General features: G+C 36.3%; 1 protein-coding gene across 2 annotated transcripts in view; it reads left to right on the top strand.

Moving 5' to 3' along the window:
• LOC149797780 (vesicle-associated membrane protein 7-like) overlaps positions 1-23,173 on the top strand; it is a 41,908-nt gene that overhangs the window by 3,474 nt on the left and 15,261 nt on the right. For both annotated transcript variants that reach the window (XM_089962729.1, XM_089962728.1), the window contains exons 2-8: positions 3,643-3,811; positions 6,786-6,843; positions 9,045-9,094; positions 10,267-10,354; positions 13,005-13,098; positions 17,087-17,154; positions 21,097-21,189. In XM_089962729.1, coding sequence (XP_089818855.1) covers positions 3,666-3,811; positions 6,786-6,843; positions 9,045-9,094; positions 10,267-10,354; positions 13,005-13,098; positions 17,087-17,154; positions 21,097-21,189 — 597 coding nt within the window. In that variant the 5' untranslated portion in view covers positions 3,643-3,665. The remainder of the gene's footprint in view (positions 1-3,642; positions 3,812-6,785; positions 6,844-9,044; positions 9,095-10,266; positions 10,355-13,004; positions 13,099-17,086; positions 17,155-21,096; positions 21,190-23,173) is intronic.

Genomic DNA, 23,173 nt, shown 5'->3' with positions numbered 1-23,173 from the left:
CAGGATTTGTCTCTGCCATCAGATTTAGATTGCTTGAAGTCATCACTAAAACTGATGTTGTATGATGAGACCCATTTAGACTGATCAAGTTTCTTGTATTCCAGCCCAGCATCATGACAGTGGCACTCCATAATGGTGCCACAATGCACCCAGGTCATTCCAAGACAAGTACAGCACCACAATACCCAGTTGATGGCCTTGTCTTAACCAGGAGCCATGAACTGGTATATACCATTCACAGAGCCATGTAGGGACCTCAACAGTTATGTCTTATACCACCATAAGGGTTTAAGTTATGGCTTTGCCAACTGGTGTATGTGAGAGGGCTTGCCAATAGTTAGTTCTTCATGGGGATTTTCCCAGAATTTTCCCCAACCAAATATACTGGCCACCATGTATAGCCTATCAGGTGCTGAAAATGGTATTAGACCTGCAAAACCTAACCAAAACAGACTGACTTATTTGTACTGTTGAGAAAAGCAACTACAGGACCCAAGTGTGAATAGACCTTTCTTTTCAAATAAATGCTTGCTGTCCAGTTTCAGTAACGCATACTATAAGACATACATGTAGGTGTTTCACACAGCAGATACATAGCAGTAAGGATGGACCAAAAACACTTCAGTGACAACAGTGGTTGGTCCAGAACATTGTTGCTATATGCTTTATGCTGGACCTGGTATCAATGGCAGTTTTCCAGCAAGTGGAAAACTGCATATCCTAGCCTCCAGTTATGCCCTCTGGACACGCAATAGGAATCTTTCACAAATGGTACATGTGGTGAACAGGGCAGCACAACACATTCTGACCAATTCCATGACAACAGCGGTCAATTTACTGGATGTGGAAAGTGATGCTCTCCACTTCCACCTTCCTGGAAGAGCATCACAAAGCCACACTTAGATCGCAGCCATTGTCCTCCATCCTCCTCTTTAATGGAGCAAGTGTACAAAAAGGCCACCAAGGAGACTAATCTACTTGAATCCTAGCATCAGCGATCATTTCACAATAGGGATCAGAGGAACAAAAAAGTCCCCATAGGGCATGCTAAATGGGGAAGCAGTGTTATATAACATACTTTCAAAGCCAATGTTCTCACAAATATCTGTGGATAAAAAGAAACAGAAGATGATTGTTTATGTCCCAGTTTCTTAGGGCAAGCCTGCTTCCAGAAAATGATGCCATTTTCACTCAGCAGTTATCAAGTACCCTGCGTGTTGGAGGGGCTAAGCCACTTTGTTAAAAATGGGAAAGACTTTGGCAGGAAAATCCTTGGATCCTGTAATCTAAGAGGGACATCATTGGCTTGTCTTGCATATAATATCTGCTTCCCATTTTTCCTAGCTGCAGCAGGCAAGACAAGCAAAATGCATTCATCGTAAGTCAACCCAAACTGTCTCTAGTTCCGTTGGGTTCAATTTTACTCATGATGGCTACTGCCTTCATTGCCAAGAACAGGTTCACGCTCATGGGAGTCCGTCTTTTTGTGTTGAAACCAATTTCCACATTTAACACTTCACTTAATGGCTGTGTACAGGACCTGATGAGTGCCTTGAAGTGGTACTGAAATCAAACTGAGCCAGTGTAAAGAGAGAAATCAAGTTTATTTTACCTTTGGAAGAAGGAATAATCAATATCTCAGCTCAGGCTCAATTGTCCAGGACAAGATGGGTAGTTTGTCCAGGACAAGATGGGTAATTTGTCCAGGACAAGATGGGTAGTTTGTCCAGGACAAGATGGGTAGTTTGTCCAGGACAGGATGGGTAGTTTGTCCAGGACAAGATGGGTAATTTGTCCAGGACAAGATGGGTAATTTGTCCAGGACAAGATGGGTAGTTTGTCCAGGACAAGATGGGTAGTTTGTCCAGGACAAGATGGGTAATTTGTCCAGGACAAGATGGGTAATTTGTCCAGGACAAGATGGGTAGTTTGTCCAGGACAAGATGGGTAATTTGTCCAGGACAAGATGGGTAGTTTGTCCAGGACAAGATGGGTAATTTGTCCAGGACAAGATGGGTAGTTTGTCCAGGACAAGATGGGTAATTTGTCCAGGACAAGATGGGTAGTTTGTCCAGGACAAGATGGGTAGTTTGTCCAGGACAAGATGGGTAATTTGTCCAGGACAAGATGGGTAGTTTGTCCAGGACAAGATGGGTAATTTGTCCAGGACAGGATGGGTAGTTTGTCCAGGACAAGATGGGTAGTTTGTCCAGGACAAGATGGGTAATTTGTCCAGGACAAGATGGGTAGTTTGTCCAGGACAAGATGGGTAATTTGTCCAGGACAAGATGGGTAATTTGTCCAGGACAAGATGGGTAGTTTGTCCAGGACAAGATGGGTAGTTTGTCCAGGACAAGATGGGTAATTTGTCCAGGACAAGATGGGTAATTTGTCCAGGACAAGATGGGTAATTTGTCCAGGACAGGATGGGTAGTTTGTCCATGACAGGATGGGTAATTTGCTCTGCATACAGAGAATTAACCCAAGATGAAATTAAATTATTGTGCATTTCATCTCATGAGGTTAGGGCAGTCACTACCAGCATTAAATTCAAGCACAACTGTTTCCAGCTGATATTTTACAAGCCATTGGATGGAGGTGAGAGTTGACTATCTGTAACTTTTACCTCAGAGGTCTTTCATCCCAAAAGGCTCAGTTAAACATAGTGGGACTTGGTGTGTTAGGGCAGCAGACTTTCTTGCCAGGTTGTTTGGCCACTTCTTAATTACACTGCACTACAATTTCAATGGATTTGTAGGGGAAATTTTTTCCCAAATAGGCATGTCATGTCTAGGCATATGGAGTCAGTACTCCAGCTGAGTTATATGAAAGGCTTAGAAGTTGCCACACATGCATTACGATGGCCAGAGATGGCTTATAATACTCTTGGGTAAGGGCTATATTTCTGTCCACCTCTTACTTGTTCTTCTAAGGTATTATGATTAACATTTTAGAGTAATTACCCAATAAAAAATACAGATGCACATTTCCTTCCTCCCTGCTTTCACTTCCTACTGACAGTATGTGCATGCTGCTTTAGTAGTAACTTAAGTATAGACAGAATTTGACACCAATTCCTGTAACAAGAGAGACCACTCTATCTGACCTCCTGTATGGACAAATAACTTTGATCTTTAATAGCCATATTTTAAGTTATGAATGTCGGGATTTGCAAGGTAGTGGTCATACTCCTAGGGTATTATGATCAGGTAAGTTAGGTTGAAGAAACATATTTGACTTTAAAATTGGTTTCAAATTCAAGCTCCTTTGCACTGAAGAATTAAAAAAAAATGATTTGTTTTGACCTCAGGTTGTACTTTCTTGTGATCTACCAATAGAGCTGTACTTTAGTCCCAATGATACTTTGTTTGGTACAAAATGACGGTCTCAGTGCAAATATGAAATGCACAAGTAATCATTGAAGAAGTGGGGTGTCTCCTAGTTGAATACTCCTGGTTGAATAGTCCACCTATTTAATTTTACTAGTTTACATGCTTATAGCAGTGGTATTAATAGATATAATCTTGTTGACTGTAGCTCATCACACAAGTAATGAGTCAACACTGATTTGATCTGGGTCCTTTTGATTAATGTGAACAAAAGGAAAGCCAGAATTGATATTTCATTCTTTTTCTTTTGCAGATGTAGACAAGAAAAGCAACATCATGCCAATTTTATACTCTGTAATTGCCAGGGGCAACACTGTGTTGGCCAAATATGCCAGCTGTGCTGGGAATTTCTCTGAGGTTACTGAGCAGATCCTTGCGAAAATTCCACCTGAGAACTCAAAGCTGACCTACTCCCATGGCAGGTGATTTCTGAGTAGATTTTTGTTTGGTTTTGGTTTCATTTTAAACGCACTGCAGCACACTGAACGTTTCCATCATGCAGAAATTAGAACAATATTGATGAATAAAGATATTTGGCTTAAAAATTGGCAAACTGCCATAGCCTCAAAAACTACAATATTTACCTGTGTGTAACATGTTCTCAGTTGTATATAGCATATACCATATATGTCGGTGCATTAGACAGGGTAGTCTGATTTCTTAAAGTGTTCATGTGAAAATGATACAAAGTCTAAATTGCATCTGTGGGTGTCCCAGTGATATTTTACTGGAAAATCCCTTAGTGTACAATGGTTGTTTAGCTGCCTGTTGAAGAAATATGGCAAAAAATGTTTGCTTCTAAGAATTTCGAAAAGAAAGAGCTCTCATTGACAGAATGTTTGAATTTCACTAATCAGATTCCAGCACCTTTATTCTGATAGGATATATGTCAAAGTTATGGATGTAACATCAAAATGAAAGGCGAGTCTTATTAAATTGTCTAGCAGGTGCCTTCACATTGGTAACAGACATGAGCATGTACTAATGAAAATATTTATTTTTAAAAAGCATCTTCTATAGGATGTACCTCAGTCTAGTCATTGATACTGTTCTTATATAACAAATTGACAACTTAAAATTGAACAGCCCCTTATACGTAAATGCTGTGTGGGAAAAGGTACTCCCTGTGAAAATCATGAAGATATCGCTGAGTGAAATGAAGGCTGAATATCATTGTAACACTTCATTTGATTGTGTATTTCTGCTAAACCATGCTTCTGCAGGTTATTACGTGGTAAATAGATTGATTATCCAATTTTGTAATGGTATGTAGGCTTTTGCCTCGTGTATTTTTTGTAATTACTTGAAGTAGCCAATTGATTTTGATTCATGGGAGCAAATAATTCATGAGTAGCCTAAATAAAAGGAAACCTCTGGTATGTTGGTTTATTGCTCAGATTTTATCCAATACACACAGTTATTTAGAAAAAATGGCAGCGTTAGATTTTGATCATATACATGCACAATAAAGTATAATTGTTTGTCCATCATCATGTTTTTGAACACTTTTTAAATTTGATTTTTATCTGCACCTCATATGTGTAGTGTTAGGAATCTTATAACATTTCGTGATCAGTTATCATTTTTTACTTACTAATTTGATGAATGATTTAATCATAATTCATGTATTGTTATACACTCTACTGTCTTGTACATCTCTATCCATAAAATTCTTAAATTAATGTATAATTTTATTTGCACAGAGATTTTCATGTTTATTTATCAAATTATTGTACAAAACCATTTTACTAATATTTATGTATTTGAAAAATATAGAATTAATACCAAAAAGAAGAAAATAAATTAAAATCATATACAATTAATGCATTGTTGGTTTTTATCTTTATATTTTTGGAACCTCACATTTTGATCTCTTGAATTTGAATCAAGAATAAATGTTTGTTTCAGGTACCTGTACCAGCGAGCAATGCATTGCTTGCTATGTTTATGTTATAAATGATAATTAACTTGGGAAACTTTTTAATTGATATAATGAATAATGAAACAGGAGATGAGGAGATTAAAGAAGCTACAGTTGAAGTAAAGAAGAGAATTTTACATTTGTAAAGACTTTGAAAAATACTAAGATAACATTAAGATAGGTCAAATGACCAGTGTATTGTTTGCCAGATATATGTTTGATATAATTTCATATTGTTATTAAGTGAGGCATTGAATAATGAAACATGATTAATTAAATTAAATTAAAGAATTAATTAAATTAAATTTAAGGATTAATCACCAAATTCTAATCATGCAGAAAGGCCTGCTTATGAATGGGTAATTGTTTTGTGAATCTACTCCGATATGTCAAGCTGTCCATTTCTTGTTATCTTTCTTGGTGAGAAAATATAACAGTTGATTAATAGAATCTGTTGTTGTCATTGCAGTATCTACAGCTTTACAGTGGCCTTTATAGCACATAATCCTTGTACAGTATTGTTGATGAGTGTCCATTATTAAGTCTGTCACTGTAATGAAGCACCATGAGTGTTCTAAAACGAGTTGGGAAACATTGGGTGTTTCTTATTCTGTAAAAAAATTATATCTTAAATATATACCAAATACAGGGAGTGAAGACTGTAGACCACTGATCTAGTTTCTTATTTATTTCAATATAATAATTCAAAAGTAAAATATAAAAACCTTGTCATTTTTTATCATAAACTCAAAAGTTATTGACTCAATGAATTCAGTTCTTACAAAGTATCTATTAAGTGCGTGTACAGATTTTGCTTGCAGATCTTTTCATTTCAGAATTCTTGCTTTCAGTCCACAGTATAGCTCGTACATTTTAAAACAAATTGTGATGCCATTTGATGTTTTTGTTTTCAAATTAACACCTAATTACAATACTGTGCTATGATATACCTTTTTATCTGCAGTCTTTATTGGCAAGTATGAGGAAGTGATACATGTGATCACTCATCATTACAGTATTTAATTTTATTTGGCCTTAATGACATTTTAATTTACCTGATCTCATTTCCCTATTGCTGTCATCACTGATTTAGTCTCATCACTTAGAAAACGTCAATCACAGAAATCATTATTACTTTATTAGTCATTTCTTTAAAAGTAACCACTGCTAGATGAAATCAGTTCATCGGTCATGGAATTAAAAGTGAACACTGCTTGATCAGAATAACTAATAAGAATGGAATATATTTACATCCATGTTTGTCCTCAAACCAGAAAACTTTGAAGTATCCAAATTCATGTATAATCCAAATTCTGTTTATACTGATAGCTTTTATTTTGTGTCCCTCAGAGAATTTTGATAAGCAGGGCTTTGCTGCATGTTAATATTAACAAAAGCTTGATGTAAAATTATGTGGGTTATCTTCAAAGTTAAGTTGAATTATCTGGTCAATCATATGTGCTATTCTTTTGCAGCTACTTGTTCCATTATATATGTGAAGACAGGATTATCTACTTGTGTATCACAGATGATGTGAGTATCATGGAAATTTGTGTTCAGTATAAAGTATTTTTACCATATTAAGACCTTTGGGCCAGCCAAATAAATTTGTCAAAATATTCAGATTGGCTTGTTAATAATAATAGTAATAATAATAATAATAATAATGAGGACTTTGTATAGCACCTAACCTTTAGAAGCTCTAAGCGCTTTACAACATTAGACAACACCTATAAGGTAAAAAACATATAATGATATGATTACAAAAACAAACACCATGAAATTAGAAGATGGAAAAAAAACATGCTGAGAATATTCAAGGTAGGAAACATTATTAGGTCTTTAAGTTTGTTCTTGCAGTCGAAATAAGTGAGTTTTGAGAGCCCTCTTGAATGTGATCACTGTGTCTTTGTGTCTAAGTTCAGTGGGCAATTCATTCCACATTGCTGGGCGACTTAGTGTATAGAATGAAGAGAACAGGTTCAAGAACAGACCCTGTTCAACACCACAACATAGATCAACTGGGCTGGAGTGTATTCCATTTGCAGATACAATTTGTGTCCTGTTGACCAAGTAGGACATGAACCACAGTAAGACTGTATCATGAATGCCAAATACATGCTGGAGATGGTGAAGTAATATATCATGGCCTATTGTGTCAAATGCCACAGACAAATCAAGGAGGGTGAGGACTGTAATATTTCTGCTATCCAATGCAGAGAGAATGTCATTAACTGCTTTTAAAAGAGTAGTTTCAGTACCGTTGCAAGGGCGATATGCAGATTGTACATTGCTAAAAAGACCGTTTGAATTCAGATGAGATACAAGCTGGGATAGAACAACCTTTTCTATGATTTTTGATATGAATGGGAGATTAGAAACTGGGTGGTAGTTCTTTAAATCGTTAAGGTCTAGTGTTGGTTTTTATCAGCAGAGGCTTTACAATGACAGTTTTGAAAAATGATGGGAATTCTCCGGATGAGAGAGAGGTATTAATAACATCCGTTAGTGAAGGCATTACTGGATCTAAGCACTCAAGCAGCAGTGATGTTGGAATTGGATCAAGTTCACATGACTTTGGTCAACTCTTCATTAAGATTGTACGTACAAAATCCATAGAGACAGGTTCAAATGCTGCTAATGGTTGCTGCTCAAATTCTGTATACCCACTGTATGATGACGATGAGTCAATTGAAATTGTGGTGTCAGGCTTATCTCTAATGGTTTGTACTTTGTCACACAAGAAATTTGCAAACACATCCGGAAGGTTGACTGGAGAGGAGGTAGTTGGAAGTGGTGTAGATTTGTTCCTTGACATTAGCTTGTTAGTAATCTCGAAGAGCTCTTTGCAGCTGGAACTTTCCATGATCTTAGTAGTATAGTGGGCTGATTTCGCTGCATGGACTATATTTGTGACATTCTTCTTAGCGGCTTCATAGAGTAATCTTGGTAAATGTTTGCCAGAGACGTATAATTGGTGGGTGGGGTGGACTAAAATCAGTCATGGGATTATAATTAGATAAATATGGTGCAATTCAGACCGCATCTTGGCAGTATTAAGTGCTTCTATTCACAGTGAAAGATCCCTTCAGACAGTGTGAAATTTTTTATGACATAAGCATAGAAATCACTCTGGTTTCTGTTACCATTCTGAATTACCAATCAAGTGCACCATTAATCTTAGAATACAGTGGCACTTGTCTAAAGAGGACAAAGTAAAGGACATTTGAATTTGTCCATCACATTCAGGTGTGGACTAGGATGTTTCTGAGAAAATGCATACCTCAACCTTGATGCATGCAATCCTGTTACTTTCGTCACTTCCACAGAAGAGATAAATTTTCTGGGTAGAGAAATAAGGCATGTTTTTATACCCATGTACATTTTATTTATTCATAGCGATAAATATAATGATTCAACAAAGGATTTTTTATGCATCTCATGTATTCTCATTTGCGTTGCAATCAAAACAATTGCATCTGAAACTTTCACAGATATTTTTCATTTCTATGAAAGAATAGATGTCATACTGTTTTTGGGGGTATCAATGTTTGCCTAATCCCTCAGCTGAAAACCTTGCCCTTCAACAACCCCTCAGGATTTGGCAAACATTGATACCAAAAGACATGTATGATCCCGATAGAAAAAAATACATGATATTTTGTCTTTCTAAGCCTAGGTAACACAGATATGATGTAATTAATTTGGCTAAGTAATTTTTAAATATTTTTCAGGATTTTGAAAGGGCCAAAGCATTTTTATACCTAAATGAGATCAAGAAAAAGTAAGTTTCTTTTTTTTTGCTTCCACTTAATTCATTTCATCGCTAGCAGAGCAATAAATTAGCTGCATTTTTGCATATTTTTAAATAAAAATGCATAACAAATGTGAATCATTTTAATCTTAAACATTTAGTCTGAAATTTGAACTAATTCACATGCTTTAAGAACAGTTTTATAATAGTAAATGTTTTGCATAAGTTCTCTGTATTGTATCGTATGCTTTACCGCAGATATCGGCAACCTATTTTACATAATGTGCAACTTTTCTTTTGGATTAATTGCAAAATAAATGAGTGTGTGCCACCAGTAAGAGAGTAACACTGTTAAATTGAGATTTTTGGCTGGCTTTCGTGTGCCACACAAATCCTTTTGACTTGCCACATTGAGGCGTGTGGTGCAGTAGGTTGCCGACCCCTGCTTTACTGTATGTTTTTCATTAGATTAGATACACTGTTGAAATGAAATTCTTGATATTCACATTTTGGGAACTTTAAACTATTATTGTGCTGACGTTAAAGCCTGGGAGTTCATTGCAATCATATAGAGAGCTCAGATTAGATTTCTTAACCTTTATTTTGTTACCATATATATATCTTGCTTTTTTTTAGCACAACTAATATGATGTGTTTGACAGTACATTCAACATAAAATATCATTACTTTGACACAATATTGTACCCAATCCAAACTTTTTTTTCTAATTTGTATCTAAAGATGAAACACTCAGCTGTTTAAGATATTACAATTCTAAAACCAGACCATTTGAGGAATGAGTTTTACTTTGTCTCGCTTGCATAATAATACCTCACAATTTAGGCCACTAATCTGATTGGAAAAATGACATGAATTGAGGGTTACTTGATATCAGAGGGTAAATTTACAGTTTTACAGACACATTTTCTTATCAGGAGGTGGTTATATATCATGGGTAATAATTCTGATGTAGACTTATCAAATAGTTATAATTCAACCATTTAGTGTAACCCTTTAGTGATTGATTATTTGGGTTTTTGAAAGTAAGAAAAATTTCACAACTTCTTTCCAGTCTCATTAATTCTAAGCCAGCCCTTATGTAGATGAACCTTTGCAAAGAATGTTTCTTTGTTGTTTTTTTTTTTGTTTAAGCTGAGTGAGCATGCTTTCAGTTTTTTAGCATCTCATTATTTGTGTAACAGATTCTCTACCCAGTATGGAGTGAGGGCCCAGACAGCTCTTCCATATGCTATGAACAGTGAGTTCTCAAGAGTTCAGGCATCTCAGATGGTATGAATTTTGCATTATTTATTACAGTACACTTGTGATGTTATCATATATTATATATATCATCATCAGATTTGGCACCAAAACAATATTTGCAAAAATTATAGCTTGGCAATACTGTATGTATTTGAGATGCCTGCCCCCCTCCCAATTCTGGCCCTTTTAAATCTGTTTCCATTTTTACCACAGTAGAGAATATTAATACAGAGTATCATGTTTGCAACATCAAGTGTGTCCTCAGTACATTTCAGCTGATACATGTTTGTAAGATATAAATAGCAACAATCTTCAACATCAGCTGTGTCCTCAGTACATTTCAGTTTGTAAGATATAAATAGTAACAATCTTCAAGTTTAGTTTGGTGTTTTACAGCATGGTGCTGCTGAAGCAATTTGAGTAAAGTGCTTTGCCCAGAGGCACCATGGGCAATATTTACTGGAAAAAAACAATGGAATTTTCCATGAGCTATAACCTTGGCCATGGCACATGTAGGGTCTATTTTCTAACTTAAAATTGAGGGGAAATTCCCCCTCCATTTAAAAAAAGACGGTCATTTTCTTAATATACAACAGATTTCCAATGATATCCATGTGGCCACCATGGCAGCTATTTTGAAAATCTTATCATTACTCCTCCAAAATGACCACTCCGGTGGCCTAGTGGTTAGAGCGTCTGCCTCGGATGCAGGAGTTTGTGGGTTCAATCCCCGGCTGAGTCATACGAAAGACTTACAAAAATGGTACTAACAGCTGCCTCACTTGGTGCTCAGCATTAAGAGGTTAGTGTTAGGACTGGTCGGCCTGGTGTCAGGATAATGTGACTGGGTGGGACATCATGCTACATGTCTGCAGCATGATGCCCTAGTGCTAGACATCACCATAAACTGACACACTGCAGACATCATAGTGATATAACTGAAAAATTGTTAAAGCTGTTAAAAATCCAAATCACACACACACACACTCCTTCAAAACAGAGAGTTATATTAGCATGGGAATTTCACCAGAAGACTTCTTGTGGGTCCAGAATTTAAATTGTGCTGATCAGATGTCTATTGTTCCTCGTAAATGAAAATTCATTTTGACATGGGATTTTCAAAAGAAGAATTCTTATGGGGTCTAGTTGGTCCTAAATGAAAATAAAGCAAATTGACCCTCATTATCGCCACCATAGTGGCCAGCTTGAAAATATTGTTATCTCTTCTCCAAATGGATGACTGTACCAGTATGGGAGTTTCACAGATAGAACAAACTCTTGTATCTTTCTGGTTTTCAGTGAAAAATAGTGCCAGTTGTAAAACCAATATGGCTGCAATAACAGCCATCCTGAAAATATTATTGTCACTACCCTGCTGAATGGATGGCAAGATTGACATGGGGTTTTCACCAAAAGACAATGGTATCTCCATGGTCCTAAATGAAACTGGTGCCAATCAAGCATCCACCAAAATAGTTAACATGAAAATCATGTTATTGCTGAAATAATATCACAGAACACTCAGCAGTTAAAAAGGAAGAAATGGTCTCACCTTGATTTCTGAAGAATCTTTTTGGCCAGTTGAACGTTTGAAAGAGTCTTGTTGATAATTTATCATAAAGAATTGTGCATCCTAGACTAGAACCTTACTTGTCCAGGCCTGAGTGTTAATAGTACAAACATTATGATTTTATCATGGTGATATAAAAACGCATTGGTAACACACTTTAAATTTTGGCTCCAGATAACATTACTACAGTACATGTTTAATAAATATGTAATAAAATAACAGTATTTAGATTCAAGATTAATGCGAATAAAAAAATTAATTTAATGTTGTTGTTGTTGTTGTTGTTGGGTTTAACGCCATTTTTCAGCACACGAGAGGCTATGCATGGTGGCCAGTAGTAATGGTGGAGGAAGAACCCTGGAAAACCCTGGGAAGAACCACCAACCCACAGGAAGCTACTGGAAGCTTTCTCACATACCCACATTGGTCGAATCCTAGACTCGAACCCATGCAGACAGAGGTGAGATGGCAGTGATTCGTAACGGAGAACGCTTTAGACCACTTGGCCACTCGGGGTCCCAAATTTAATGCTTATACTACTTTGTTAGTAGTTCAGTGTTTGAGTAAAGGTTTAATTTTTTTTTAATCGCTGCCAGTTGTCAAGAAGGTATTTCTTGTTTTGTTATTAATTTTTGTCTTACATGATTTACATATAGTACATGCTACACGTGGTAGGTATCACTTTGTAGAAGCCTGAACTGTTTGCGTTAGAGTTCTCAGCAACATTTAGTTTTACTATTTAGCTCATTTAGTTGAACACAGTTCTATTTATGATAGTGTTGATTCATTCATCTGGAGGGGTTTACTCACCAGTAATGAAAGCAGGTCACATTGACCTGCTTTTTTGTGTACAGTTAATACAGCTTCAGGTCATGGACTGTGTAAATCGGCAAGAGATAAGGATTTTGTTTTGATCAATGTTACTTAAAACTTCTTGGCATTGTATTAGTTAAAATTAATTTTGTTTTGTTAATTTAGCTCCGTCATTGATACAAAGTTCATTTTATAGCTGAATTTATGAGTAGAAATATTAGCATGAACTCATTTAATTAGATGTTTCATGTCAGTGTTTCAATTCTTTTCATGAAGACATCCTTTACATTTCAGAAATATTATTCAGAGAGTGGAGGATCCCCAGACCAGTTAGAAAAGGTCAAAGGTCAGGTAGATGAGTTAAAAGGAATTATGGTCAGGAATATAGGTGAGTTGGCTGTATGTTTACAATATATGTGGAATGGCTGTATAACTTTTTATTATAAATTTTTTATTTCTCCATCGAATATATGATCGATTCACATGAACATAAAATAAATGCTAAACATGACTGTCTTGAGTGCCTTTACATGCATCCACATATGTCCCATCTGACACACTGGTGCCCAGAATTGGACTGTTTAGATCCCTAGATTATGATTTCAACTGAAATCTCCCACTTAACTGCTTCAGTGGCAAGACGGGGAGCATCTAGCAGCGGGAAAACCTTTGGAAGCCTCACAGCTGGAAGTTGACAATCTGTGCAGTTTCTTGGATTGGGGACACTCTTGTACTCTCAACAGTCACGATAAGTGGATGGTAAAAGAAATATTTTTTTTTGCATTTGCATCAGTATCTTATTTAGAAATGAAGGTCATTCTCCAGGCTTCCTGAGTTTAAAGGAAGCACATGCAAGGAAAGTTGGTTCTGATGATGATGGACAGCTTGGTTGTGGTAAACTATCTCCAAGCCAGAAGGGACCAAATTATCTTATCTCTGTATTATGATGTGGGAACTCCTCAATTGATGTGCCCAATACCATATATGCATAGAAGTCAGACATATCCCAGACATTCAGGCTGAGTCATTATAAAGAAGTGGCTAACTGCTTCATGTGGAGTGGTCTCTCCACCTGTCTGTCTTTCACAGACCTATTTGCAGCATGGCAGAACAATGAACTACTCTCTCTCCATTCCTTGACCCCAAAACCTTGTCTGTCTACACCCTGTCAGTCAGCTGGGAGAGGGGAACTGGAATAATACAGAAGATGAGTAGCAAGATCTGTAAAGTAGTTCTGATTGCTCCTCTCCATTGGAACAACTCCTGGATCAACAATCTAGCCGATCTCATGACAGACATGCCTAGGAAGATCATAGCAACCCCTACACTGCTGAAGCAGCCAAGGTAATCAGGATTCCATCTGTATCTGGAGAAAGTCCTCCTTCATGCCTGGATCTTGCACAAGAATGTGCTCTGTGCTTACGGAGAGATTCACGCCAGCCCTAAAACTCACCACTTTGAAGGTGTACGAGAGGAAGTGGCATTCTTTCATCTGCTGGAGTCAAGTTAACATCATCACACTACTCCTAATGTCTATCCTCTCTGAGGACAAAAATATGAACCCCCGTTATGATCAAAGGTCACCATTTCATGATCTCCAACACTTTCAGACAGTATTGGTCACAACAAGAATCTTTCTGATCTGTTGATAAATTTTGACCTCTTCAGGCCACACTCGTTCTTCTTCCCCGAATGCAACCTATCCTGGGTCTTCATGTGGCTCAACTTGTGCATATTTAAGCACCTGTCTACTGTGCTGAAACTTTTTTGTACAAGACTTTTCTTCCTGACAGCACTGGCTTCAGTGTGCCAGTAAGTGAATTGCATTTGCTATCCATGGCTCCAAACAACATGCAGCTCAGACACACTAATGATGCGGCCTGTTTTCATCTCTAAGAACAGACTGTCTACATGCAATAAAAAAATAGCCATTCGCCCACTCTGTTCAATCAGCTCTTCCCTTTAAGACCAGGTTTGTGCACTCAGATGCAGACATTAAAAACTGCCTGCAACATCCATCAGAGACTCATCCAACCAATTAAGATAGTGGAAGCAAGACATAAGCCCATAAGCACTGGCCTTATGGCTAAAGTGAATTGTTCGTACTTTTAGCTCTCACAGGATCATGCATGCCTCATGAAGATCTCAGATGATGAAAAATGTGAAATTTAGATAAGCTTGGCCTTTGAACATTTCAATTCAAGACATAGTAGATTTGGTTGGTTGGTATGCTCAGTCAGCTGCCTCCAGTTTATATTTATGGAGTCTGGCCTTACCAAGGAGATAGTTGAATCTCGTCAGGCTATTGGTAGCTTCCAGGCAGTTTGTAAGAATTATTTCCGTTTGTATCAGTGGCTGCCAACCATTCTTGGCTGCAACCCTAAGCAATATATTTTTCTAAGCCTAGCAATCCCATTTCCACATTTTGATAAGTTTTGAAACCCTCAAAAGAAATCCAGACAACCCTCTGTGATCTTTCAGAAAGTTCTCCTGACCATGATTTGGGTCGCAGAACTACTGGTCTATATGCTAGAAAGATGATTTTTGTCCTTCACAGAGGGAGTTATTCAGGAGAAAGCTGGATTTGAGTGTATTTTCCTAGTTTTAATGTGATTAGGTAAGTATCATCAGAGAAACATAATTTACTTAATGCTTCCTTTCTACATCAAATACATTACCCAGTCACATTATTGTGTCATTGCCTATCGATTCCATACTCGATGTTCCTTTATTTGAGTTTTCACTTGGTACAGGTAACATCATACCAGCCTAACTCTCAAAATCATTGGATTCTTGATCTTTGGCTATCCATCTCCATTCATTTCAAGCATTGACACTTTGTTTTTGTTCAGTATTGTTTTGCACATTGCTCCAAATCTATGTGGGTTTGCTCACCAACCATACACTTGCTTATTTATATGCTGTTTTTATGAGCTTCCATTGAGGATATTTTCCACCTTCGATCCCCGGAGTTTTGTCCTCCTCCTCCTACTTCTTCTCCTACTCTTATGATAGAATGAAAAAGTCCAACTTCAATTTCTTTTGCAGTCTGGGAGAGTTACAGACATTCTGACCACACCTTCATCATCATTTTATCGGAGGCTCTAACTTTGCCACACAGCAGTCGTTCATTTGGAAACCCCCATCAGTTGACAGTGATATTTGCCACTTTGGGGATGATAAAGCCACACTGCATGTGTATGGATCGGATGACCTTTTTTGACACTTGACAATTAGTACACAATATAGTTGCCATGGCTCCAATGTTGGACTTTCGTCTCTAACAGGCTTATCTTCTCCTGCACTGAATACCTCAAGACATGCATGGCAGTTGGTCTCAAGAATGATCCAAGTACTGAACAGATCCACTCAAACACACTTTGGCTAATGCCATAACCGCAGCTACAATTTATAATTGGCATAACACAACTCAGTGCTGTCTGCATGCACATACCTGAAGGACCACCATACAGCCAAACTAAGAGCACAGTCTTTATCCTCTAACCTTCTGACATTATTTCACCTTTCTGGGATGACTGAATTGTGAAGCAGCAAAAGTTGATTTTTAATATTAATGGGATGCTATAAGTTTTCTTAGAAACATAACTTGCAATAAATTTTGTTATTAAAAAGTCCAACAAACTTCAGTGCCATCAATATGAAAATTTTATGGCATATTTTCAAATCGGAGTTGCATTTCAAAGATTCTTGTCACCACACATTTGTCCAAAATATATTCAACTTCTTGCGTTATTGTTTTATGGATTCATGCACATCATGCAAGTTAATCAGGAACAGCAAGAAGGATATATTGGGGTTTACCAGAATAAATACAGTGAGACATGGGCATCACTTTTCCAGTGGCAATGTCGTCATTGTTAGTGTTAAAGGACATAGGATGGGTGGGTGGGTGCATCAGCACTTGGATGCAAGTTAGACACTGGTGTGTGGAAACTTTTTTCCCCCCACCCAATTGGGCTACAGGTAATGACAGGGATAAAATAAGGAATATTCCCAGAGAAAGTTTTAAGAATATTAATGAATAAAAACATTTACACACATGCATGAATGAAAGATGCCTTAGATAGTTGTTGGGTTTGGTTTTGACGCAAATTGGAATGAGTGAGTTTTTGGAGGGATAATGGTTGTAGTGATGATGGATGGAGTGGCAAAAGAATATTCTCCAATCTTATAGATTTGTGTAAGAAATAAAATATTCTCATAGTAAAAGACTCCATATGTTGCATATTTGCTTGAGCTGGAAATTCGTGTGAAAAATATTGAGATTTGAAGTGGAGTTAACTAAATTTCTTGTATAGTAAAATGCTTAAGTATATATGCTATTATAATTTGACTTTTTTAAATATATTTTTCAGATCAGATAGCAGATAGAGGAGAGAGACTGGAGTTGTTGATAGATAAAACAGATGATCTGAGTTCTAATGTGAGTTGGTTTCACGTGTCATCATATTTAAATAGTTTCACATGTCATCACATTAAAATGTTACAGTGCAGTCAGTGGAAATGCTGCTACAAAATGTGATGAAAAGGTACACCTAAATAATTGTTACTGAATCAGTATAGTGCTTCATCTTTATAACACTGTTCATGGGAGCCATAAATAACCAGCATTATATTGAGAGATCCTTATTCTGAGTTTAGTGAGATCCCTTATCTTACACCTGTAATAATAGGGACGGTGGTATACTATGGGACATAATAGTGAGTGACCTCTATAAATGTAATATAGTGCAGTTTTTTTTATATTACTGAAGGATAAGGTTGCATTACTTGCATATGTATTCATTCACCTAAGTTGGACTGCAGGCTGCACCATTTTTAAATTTTCTCCACAATGAAACAGACAAGTGCTGAAAATCAGAAATAGATTCCAACTTACACTTTTAAAAAGCCTGACTTGTGCCATTTATGCTTCAGACTAAAAAAGACGTTTATCATGTCTTTGGCTTCTTTTAAAAATGGAAATTATTTAGAAGTCATCTGTTAGCCATGATTGAAGTCAGTGTTGGGTGGTCACTTCTAGGATTGAGTGATTGGTGCCAATCCTATAACTTCTGCTTTGCTCCTTCTCAAGACCTCAAAAATACCAAATTCAAATTCCTTTGTGCCTTATAATGTAAATGGTTCTCAGGAGTTTTCTCACACCAGGAAATTATACCAGGAAAGCATACTCCATTAATATTTCTGTCAGTTTGATGTGCAACATTAAAGATAAATATTTCTCACTTTGTCTAACTTCATCAGATGATGAGCATGTTGGTGCCATTTCTACCATAGGTTCTGTAATACTTTCATTTCACCTTAGTCAGCCTTGTTATAAATTCTGTCAGATGTCCTATTTTCACATGCTGGAAGGACAGTCATATGATTTCCATAGTCATTTTTCATTATTCTTTGCAATGTGTTTTATAGACTGCTCTGGTGGCCTAGTGGTTAGACCATCCACCTCAGATGCAGGAGGTGACAGGTTCAAACTCTGGCTAAGTCATACCAGAGACTTCTAAAAATGGTACTAACAGCTGCCTCACTATGCGCTCAGTGTTAAGTGGTTAGTGTTGGACTGGTCAGCCTGATGTGACTGGGTGGGACATGATGCTACATGTCTGTGGCATGATGCCCCAGTGCTAGGCATCACTATAAACTGCCACACTACAGAAGTCGTATGACTGAAAAAATTGTTAAAGCGATGTTAAAAATCCAAATCACACACACACACAATACGTTCTATAATTTCTGTGTGTACGCCATTGTTTTGCTTTCTATCTGTGTCTAACACATTTATAAGAATTAGGGGCATGGGGTGCAAATTGATTGATTTATTGGATTTACGTTGCTTGTACCCAGAAGGGCATGTGCGACAGTGCAAATGATTATCTGTATTGGTGCAATTCAGGCCATACATGCAATGCAGTGGCTCATATAATGGATACACAGTGGAAAAACTGGCAAACCCCTGGTACTGGCTGTGGTGATATGGCCAGCATCTGCACTAGACTTCAATAGCCTTGGCAGTTAAAAACCTGTCTGGTTTGGATTTTGCCCATGTATTGTAAATTATGAAACCAATAGAGATAATATGTCAGTGAATAACCTAGTTTGAATTGCTACATCCATTCAGAATTTCTATTTTTATTTTCTTCAAATGTCCATGTGTTTGTCTCAGCTCTATATTTATACATAATTAACGATTATTCCTTCCTTTTTATCCATTCCTGGATTATAGTGTGTTAGGGCATGTATACTGCCTTGCAGAATCTCTAATAATCCTCTTGTTGACCTAGAAAAGTTGTTAGATGGAATGGCTGCCCATCTATCTTCCATCCATTGTTTATAAATGTCTCATGTATGCCTGATATTGAATCCTGTACAGTAAATACGATTATACACTCGTCAGCTGGAAATGCTTTCAGTGCATTTAATCCTGCTATTGTACCGGTCAACTGTTATTAGAGAGAGCAAATCAGAAGTATATGCAGGTGAATATTTAAGTGGGATACTAACACCATTGTAATAGTGTGATGTTATTAGTTTCCCTACATGAAATCACAAATTGCAGAGGTACAAAGTATGAATAAATTTGTAATTATTGGCAAGACTGACATAAACAGGTCATGTTCTGAACTGTTTTTTAAGTACTGATAACCATCGTGCAAGGAATTAAAATGGTGCAGAGTAGACGATTTCATTGTGACGTTAACAAATGAGGTGATTAATATTCATCACACATGAAAATAAAGTGAGTGAAAGGTAGAAAAAAGGTGGACTATACTTCCGTGAAGTCAGGTGACTCAAAAATATGATTCAGGAATGGAAAGGCAGAAGAAAAGATGGAATTTTGTAAGAAGCACAAATTGAAGTAGGAACATACCACAGGGTTGTGGGTGCAAATACAAGAAGGTTGCTGTTACGTGAATTCCTTTCAAAGTAAGCAGACAGCTTTTAGCACCATTGTTGTTGTAACATCTTTTTCTGTCTGGGGGGATAAATATGTAAGGTAGTGGATCTTAAAATTTGTGTTTGTGTAAGTATTGTGTAACATATTGGATGTCCTGTTAAAGTTTTATGTTTATGTAATTATTATATAACATGGTTAATGTCCTGTTAAAGTTTTATGTTTATGTAATTATTATATATAATTATTATATAACATGGTGGATGTCCTGTTCAAGTTTTATGTTATGTTATTATTATATATAATTATTATATAACATGGTGGATGTCCTGTTAAAGTTTTATGTTATATTATGTATATAATTATTATGTAATATAGTGGATGTCCTGTTAAAGTTTTATGTTATGTAATTATTATATAACATGGTAGATGTCCTTTTAAAGTTTTATGTTTATGTAATTATTATGTAAATTAGGGTATGTTCTGTTAAAGTTTTATGTTTTGTGTGAGTATTATATAAATTAGGGGAAGTCCTCTTCAAGTTGTGTGTTTGTGTGAGTGTTATATAAATTAGGGGATGTCCTCTTCAAGTTGTATGTTTGTGTGAGTATTATATAAATTAGGGGATGTCATCTTCAAGTTGTATGTTTGTATGAGTATTATATAAATTAGGGGATGTCATCTTCAAGTTGTATGTTTGTGTGAGTATTATATAAATTAGGGGATGTCCTCTTCAAGTTGTGTGTTTGTGTAACTATTATATAAATTAGGAGATGTCCTCTTCAAGTTGTATGTTTGTGTGAGTATTATATAAATTAGGGGATGTCCTCTTCAAGTTGTATGTTTGTGTAAGTATTATATAAATTAGGGGATGTCCTCTTCAAGTTGTGTGTTTGTGTAAGTATTATATAAATTAGGGGATGTCCTCTTCAAGTTGTATGTTTGTGTGAGTATTATATAAATTAGGGGATGTCCTCTTCAAGTTGTGTGTTTGTGTGAGTGTTATATAAATTAGGGGATGTCCTCTTCAAGTTGTATGTTTTTGTGAGTATTATATAAATTAGGGGATGTCCTCTTAAAGTTGTATGTTTGTGTAAGTATTATATAAATTAGGGGATGTCATCTTCAAGTTGTATGTTTGTGTGAGTATTATATAAATTAGGGGATGTCATCTTCAAGTTGTATGTTTGTGTGAGTATTATATAAATTAGGGGATGTCCTCTTCAAGTTGTGTGTTTGTGTAAGTATTATATAAATTAAGGGATGTCCTCTTCAAGTTGTATGTTTGTGTGAGTATTATATAAATTAGGGGATGTCCTCTTCAAGTTGTATGTTTGTGTAAGTATTATATAAATTAGGGGATGTCATCTTCAAGTTGTATGTTTGTGTAAGTATTATATACATTAGGGGATGTCATCTTCAAGTTGTATGTTTGTGTGAGTATTATTGAAGAAACATGTTTTACATTTACAGGCTGTTTCCTTCAAGAAAACCAGTATAAATCTGGCAAGATCTATGTGGTGGAAAAATATTAAAATTACCATCATAATAGTTGTAGTTGTAATTGTAAGTATTTATTCAGTTTATGTATTTTGATTTACTAGTTAAATTGCCATTTGTTATGTGGTTTTTTTAATTTATTTACAGATTTTTGACAGGATAGAAAAATAGCATTACAAATTTTCCATTCCCGAGATATGATGGTGGAAACTAAATTTTTTAATGCACCCAAGATGGGAGCATCAAGTATTTTTGGTGTGTGGTGGGTGAGGATTGCTTCATTTAGTTGCTGTGTTTACACAGGGTTGTATGGTCCTTGAAGGTCTTTGAAAGTTTGTGAAAAATGAGGTAGCATCTTCAAGGCCTTGAAAGTTTTGGAAAATCAAGCAGATTACCCTGAAGTCTTTAAAAGTCTTTGAAAATTAAAATAAACACAAAAATTTGAATTTCTTTCTATAATCACAAATCAAATTATCCAAGGTTGATAGATTCAGATATATAGTCTGATTATACCAACCCATTTGTGTGTACCCCCTTCCCATTTTAATAATGGAAACCTTTAATGTGATAAAAAGTGCAAGGAACTTAGTCAATTCATTCACTGAGTTATAATTTCTAACCTGGCTGTGAGTAGAGTCACTCTAACACTGTCATCATCTGCACATTTCCTGCTTAATGGAAGTTTTCAGTATAATAGACAGACCTGCTCGAGAACAAGTTCCAGTTCATGGAGAAGTCCATTTCCAGCAAAGGGGTGTATGTACAATTACAGATGTACATATGTCGTCTGCTTCTGATATTTACAATGTCGAATCAAGCTTTGGCCAATCAAAATGTTCATTACACAAATTCACAATTTTATTTAACAAGACTGTTCAGCCAGTTGAACTTTGATTATATTGTACAAGTGCTTACTCTGTAGATAGTGCGCAAAAGTAACATGCTCAAGGATTCAAAATTTGTTCACTCGATTTACGTCTTCAGTTTTGTTTCACCTCATGTTTAAAAATGCCAGGTCTTTGCTCTTCTAACAATATCTGTCTTGAACAAGAGAAATAAAAGGAATGATGTGATTAAATATTGACTCAGTATGGAATATTAGTGGATGAAGTTATCCAATTGGACAATCATCCCTTGGAATGCTTCAGTAGAACAGATTTCAGCCTTGATGAAGTGTTTTGTTCTGTCCTTTCCAAAAGAAAGGAAAATCAGAAAAGGAAAGAAACAGGAGTTAGCCATGGATGATGTGGAAGAACTTAAAGCCAAAAAGCTGCGTCTTGAAGCTGACATTGCCAGCCTACATGATTCCTCTGTTCAGAAGGCAGAAGAAACAGAGTTAAAAGGACTCATTGTGCTTGTCACAGAGTCAAATGCTCTTTGGAGAAGAGCAGAGGAAAAGATGACAGCAGTGGCTTCACTTTCCAAAATGATTGAAGAGAAAAAACAGCAACTATAATAATGCATTTAAAGCAGTGCTGATGTCTGCTAAGAGAACAATTTATTTTGTATTAAATCTGATGCACAAATTACATATTTCTGAGGGGCCCCAAGTGGCCAAGTGGTCTAAAGCGTTCTCCATTACAGATCACTGCCATCTCACCTCTGTCTGCGTGGGTTCGAGTCTCGGATTCAGCCTATGTGGGTATGTGAGAAAGCTTGTCAGTAGCTTCTCGTGGGTCAGTGGTTCTTTCCGTGGGTTTTCCCTGGTTCTTCTTCCACCATTACTACTGGCCGCCATGTATAGCCTATCGTGTGTGCTGAAAAATGGCGTTAAACCCTACAACAACAACAGCAACAACATATTTCTGAAATAACAATGAATGTTAACCTATCTTCCAGATCATAATAAAGCAATTCTAGGATATTAATTATAGTTTCAATTTCATCATTAAACAATATTGTAATATTTTGCATTCATTATTTTCTCATATAACCTGTATACAAAATGTTAGCAAAAATAGGTCTTGGAAATCTATGCTTGTGGTTTTTGAAAATGTGGGAAAAGTCTTTGAATTTATCATTCAAAGGTCAGTATGAACCCTGTTAAATA

Source organism: Sinohyriopsis cumingii, chromosome 6 (assembly GCF_028554795.1).
Source record: "Sinohyriopsis cumingii isolate HCF-2022 chromosome 6, ASM2855479v2, whole genome shotgun sequence".
Lineage (NCBI taxonomy): Eukaryota > Metazoa > Mollusca > Bivalvia > Unionida > Unionidae > Sinohyriopsis > Sinohyriopsis cumingii.
Note: the sequence above shows the minus strand (reverse complement) of the source record. Positions and strands in the feature narration are given on the sequence as shown.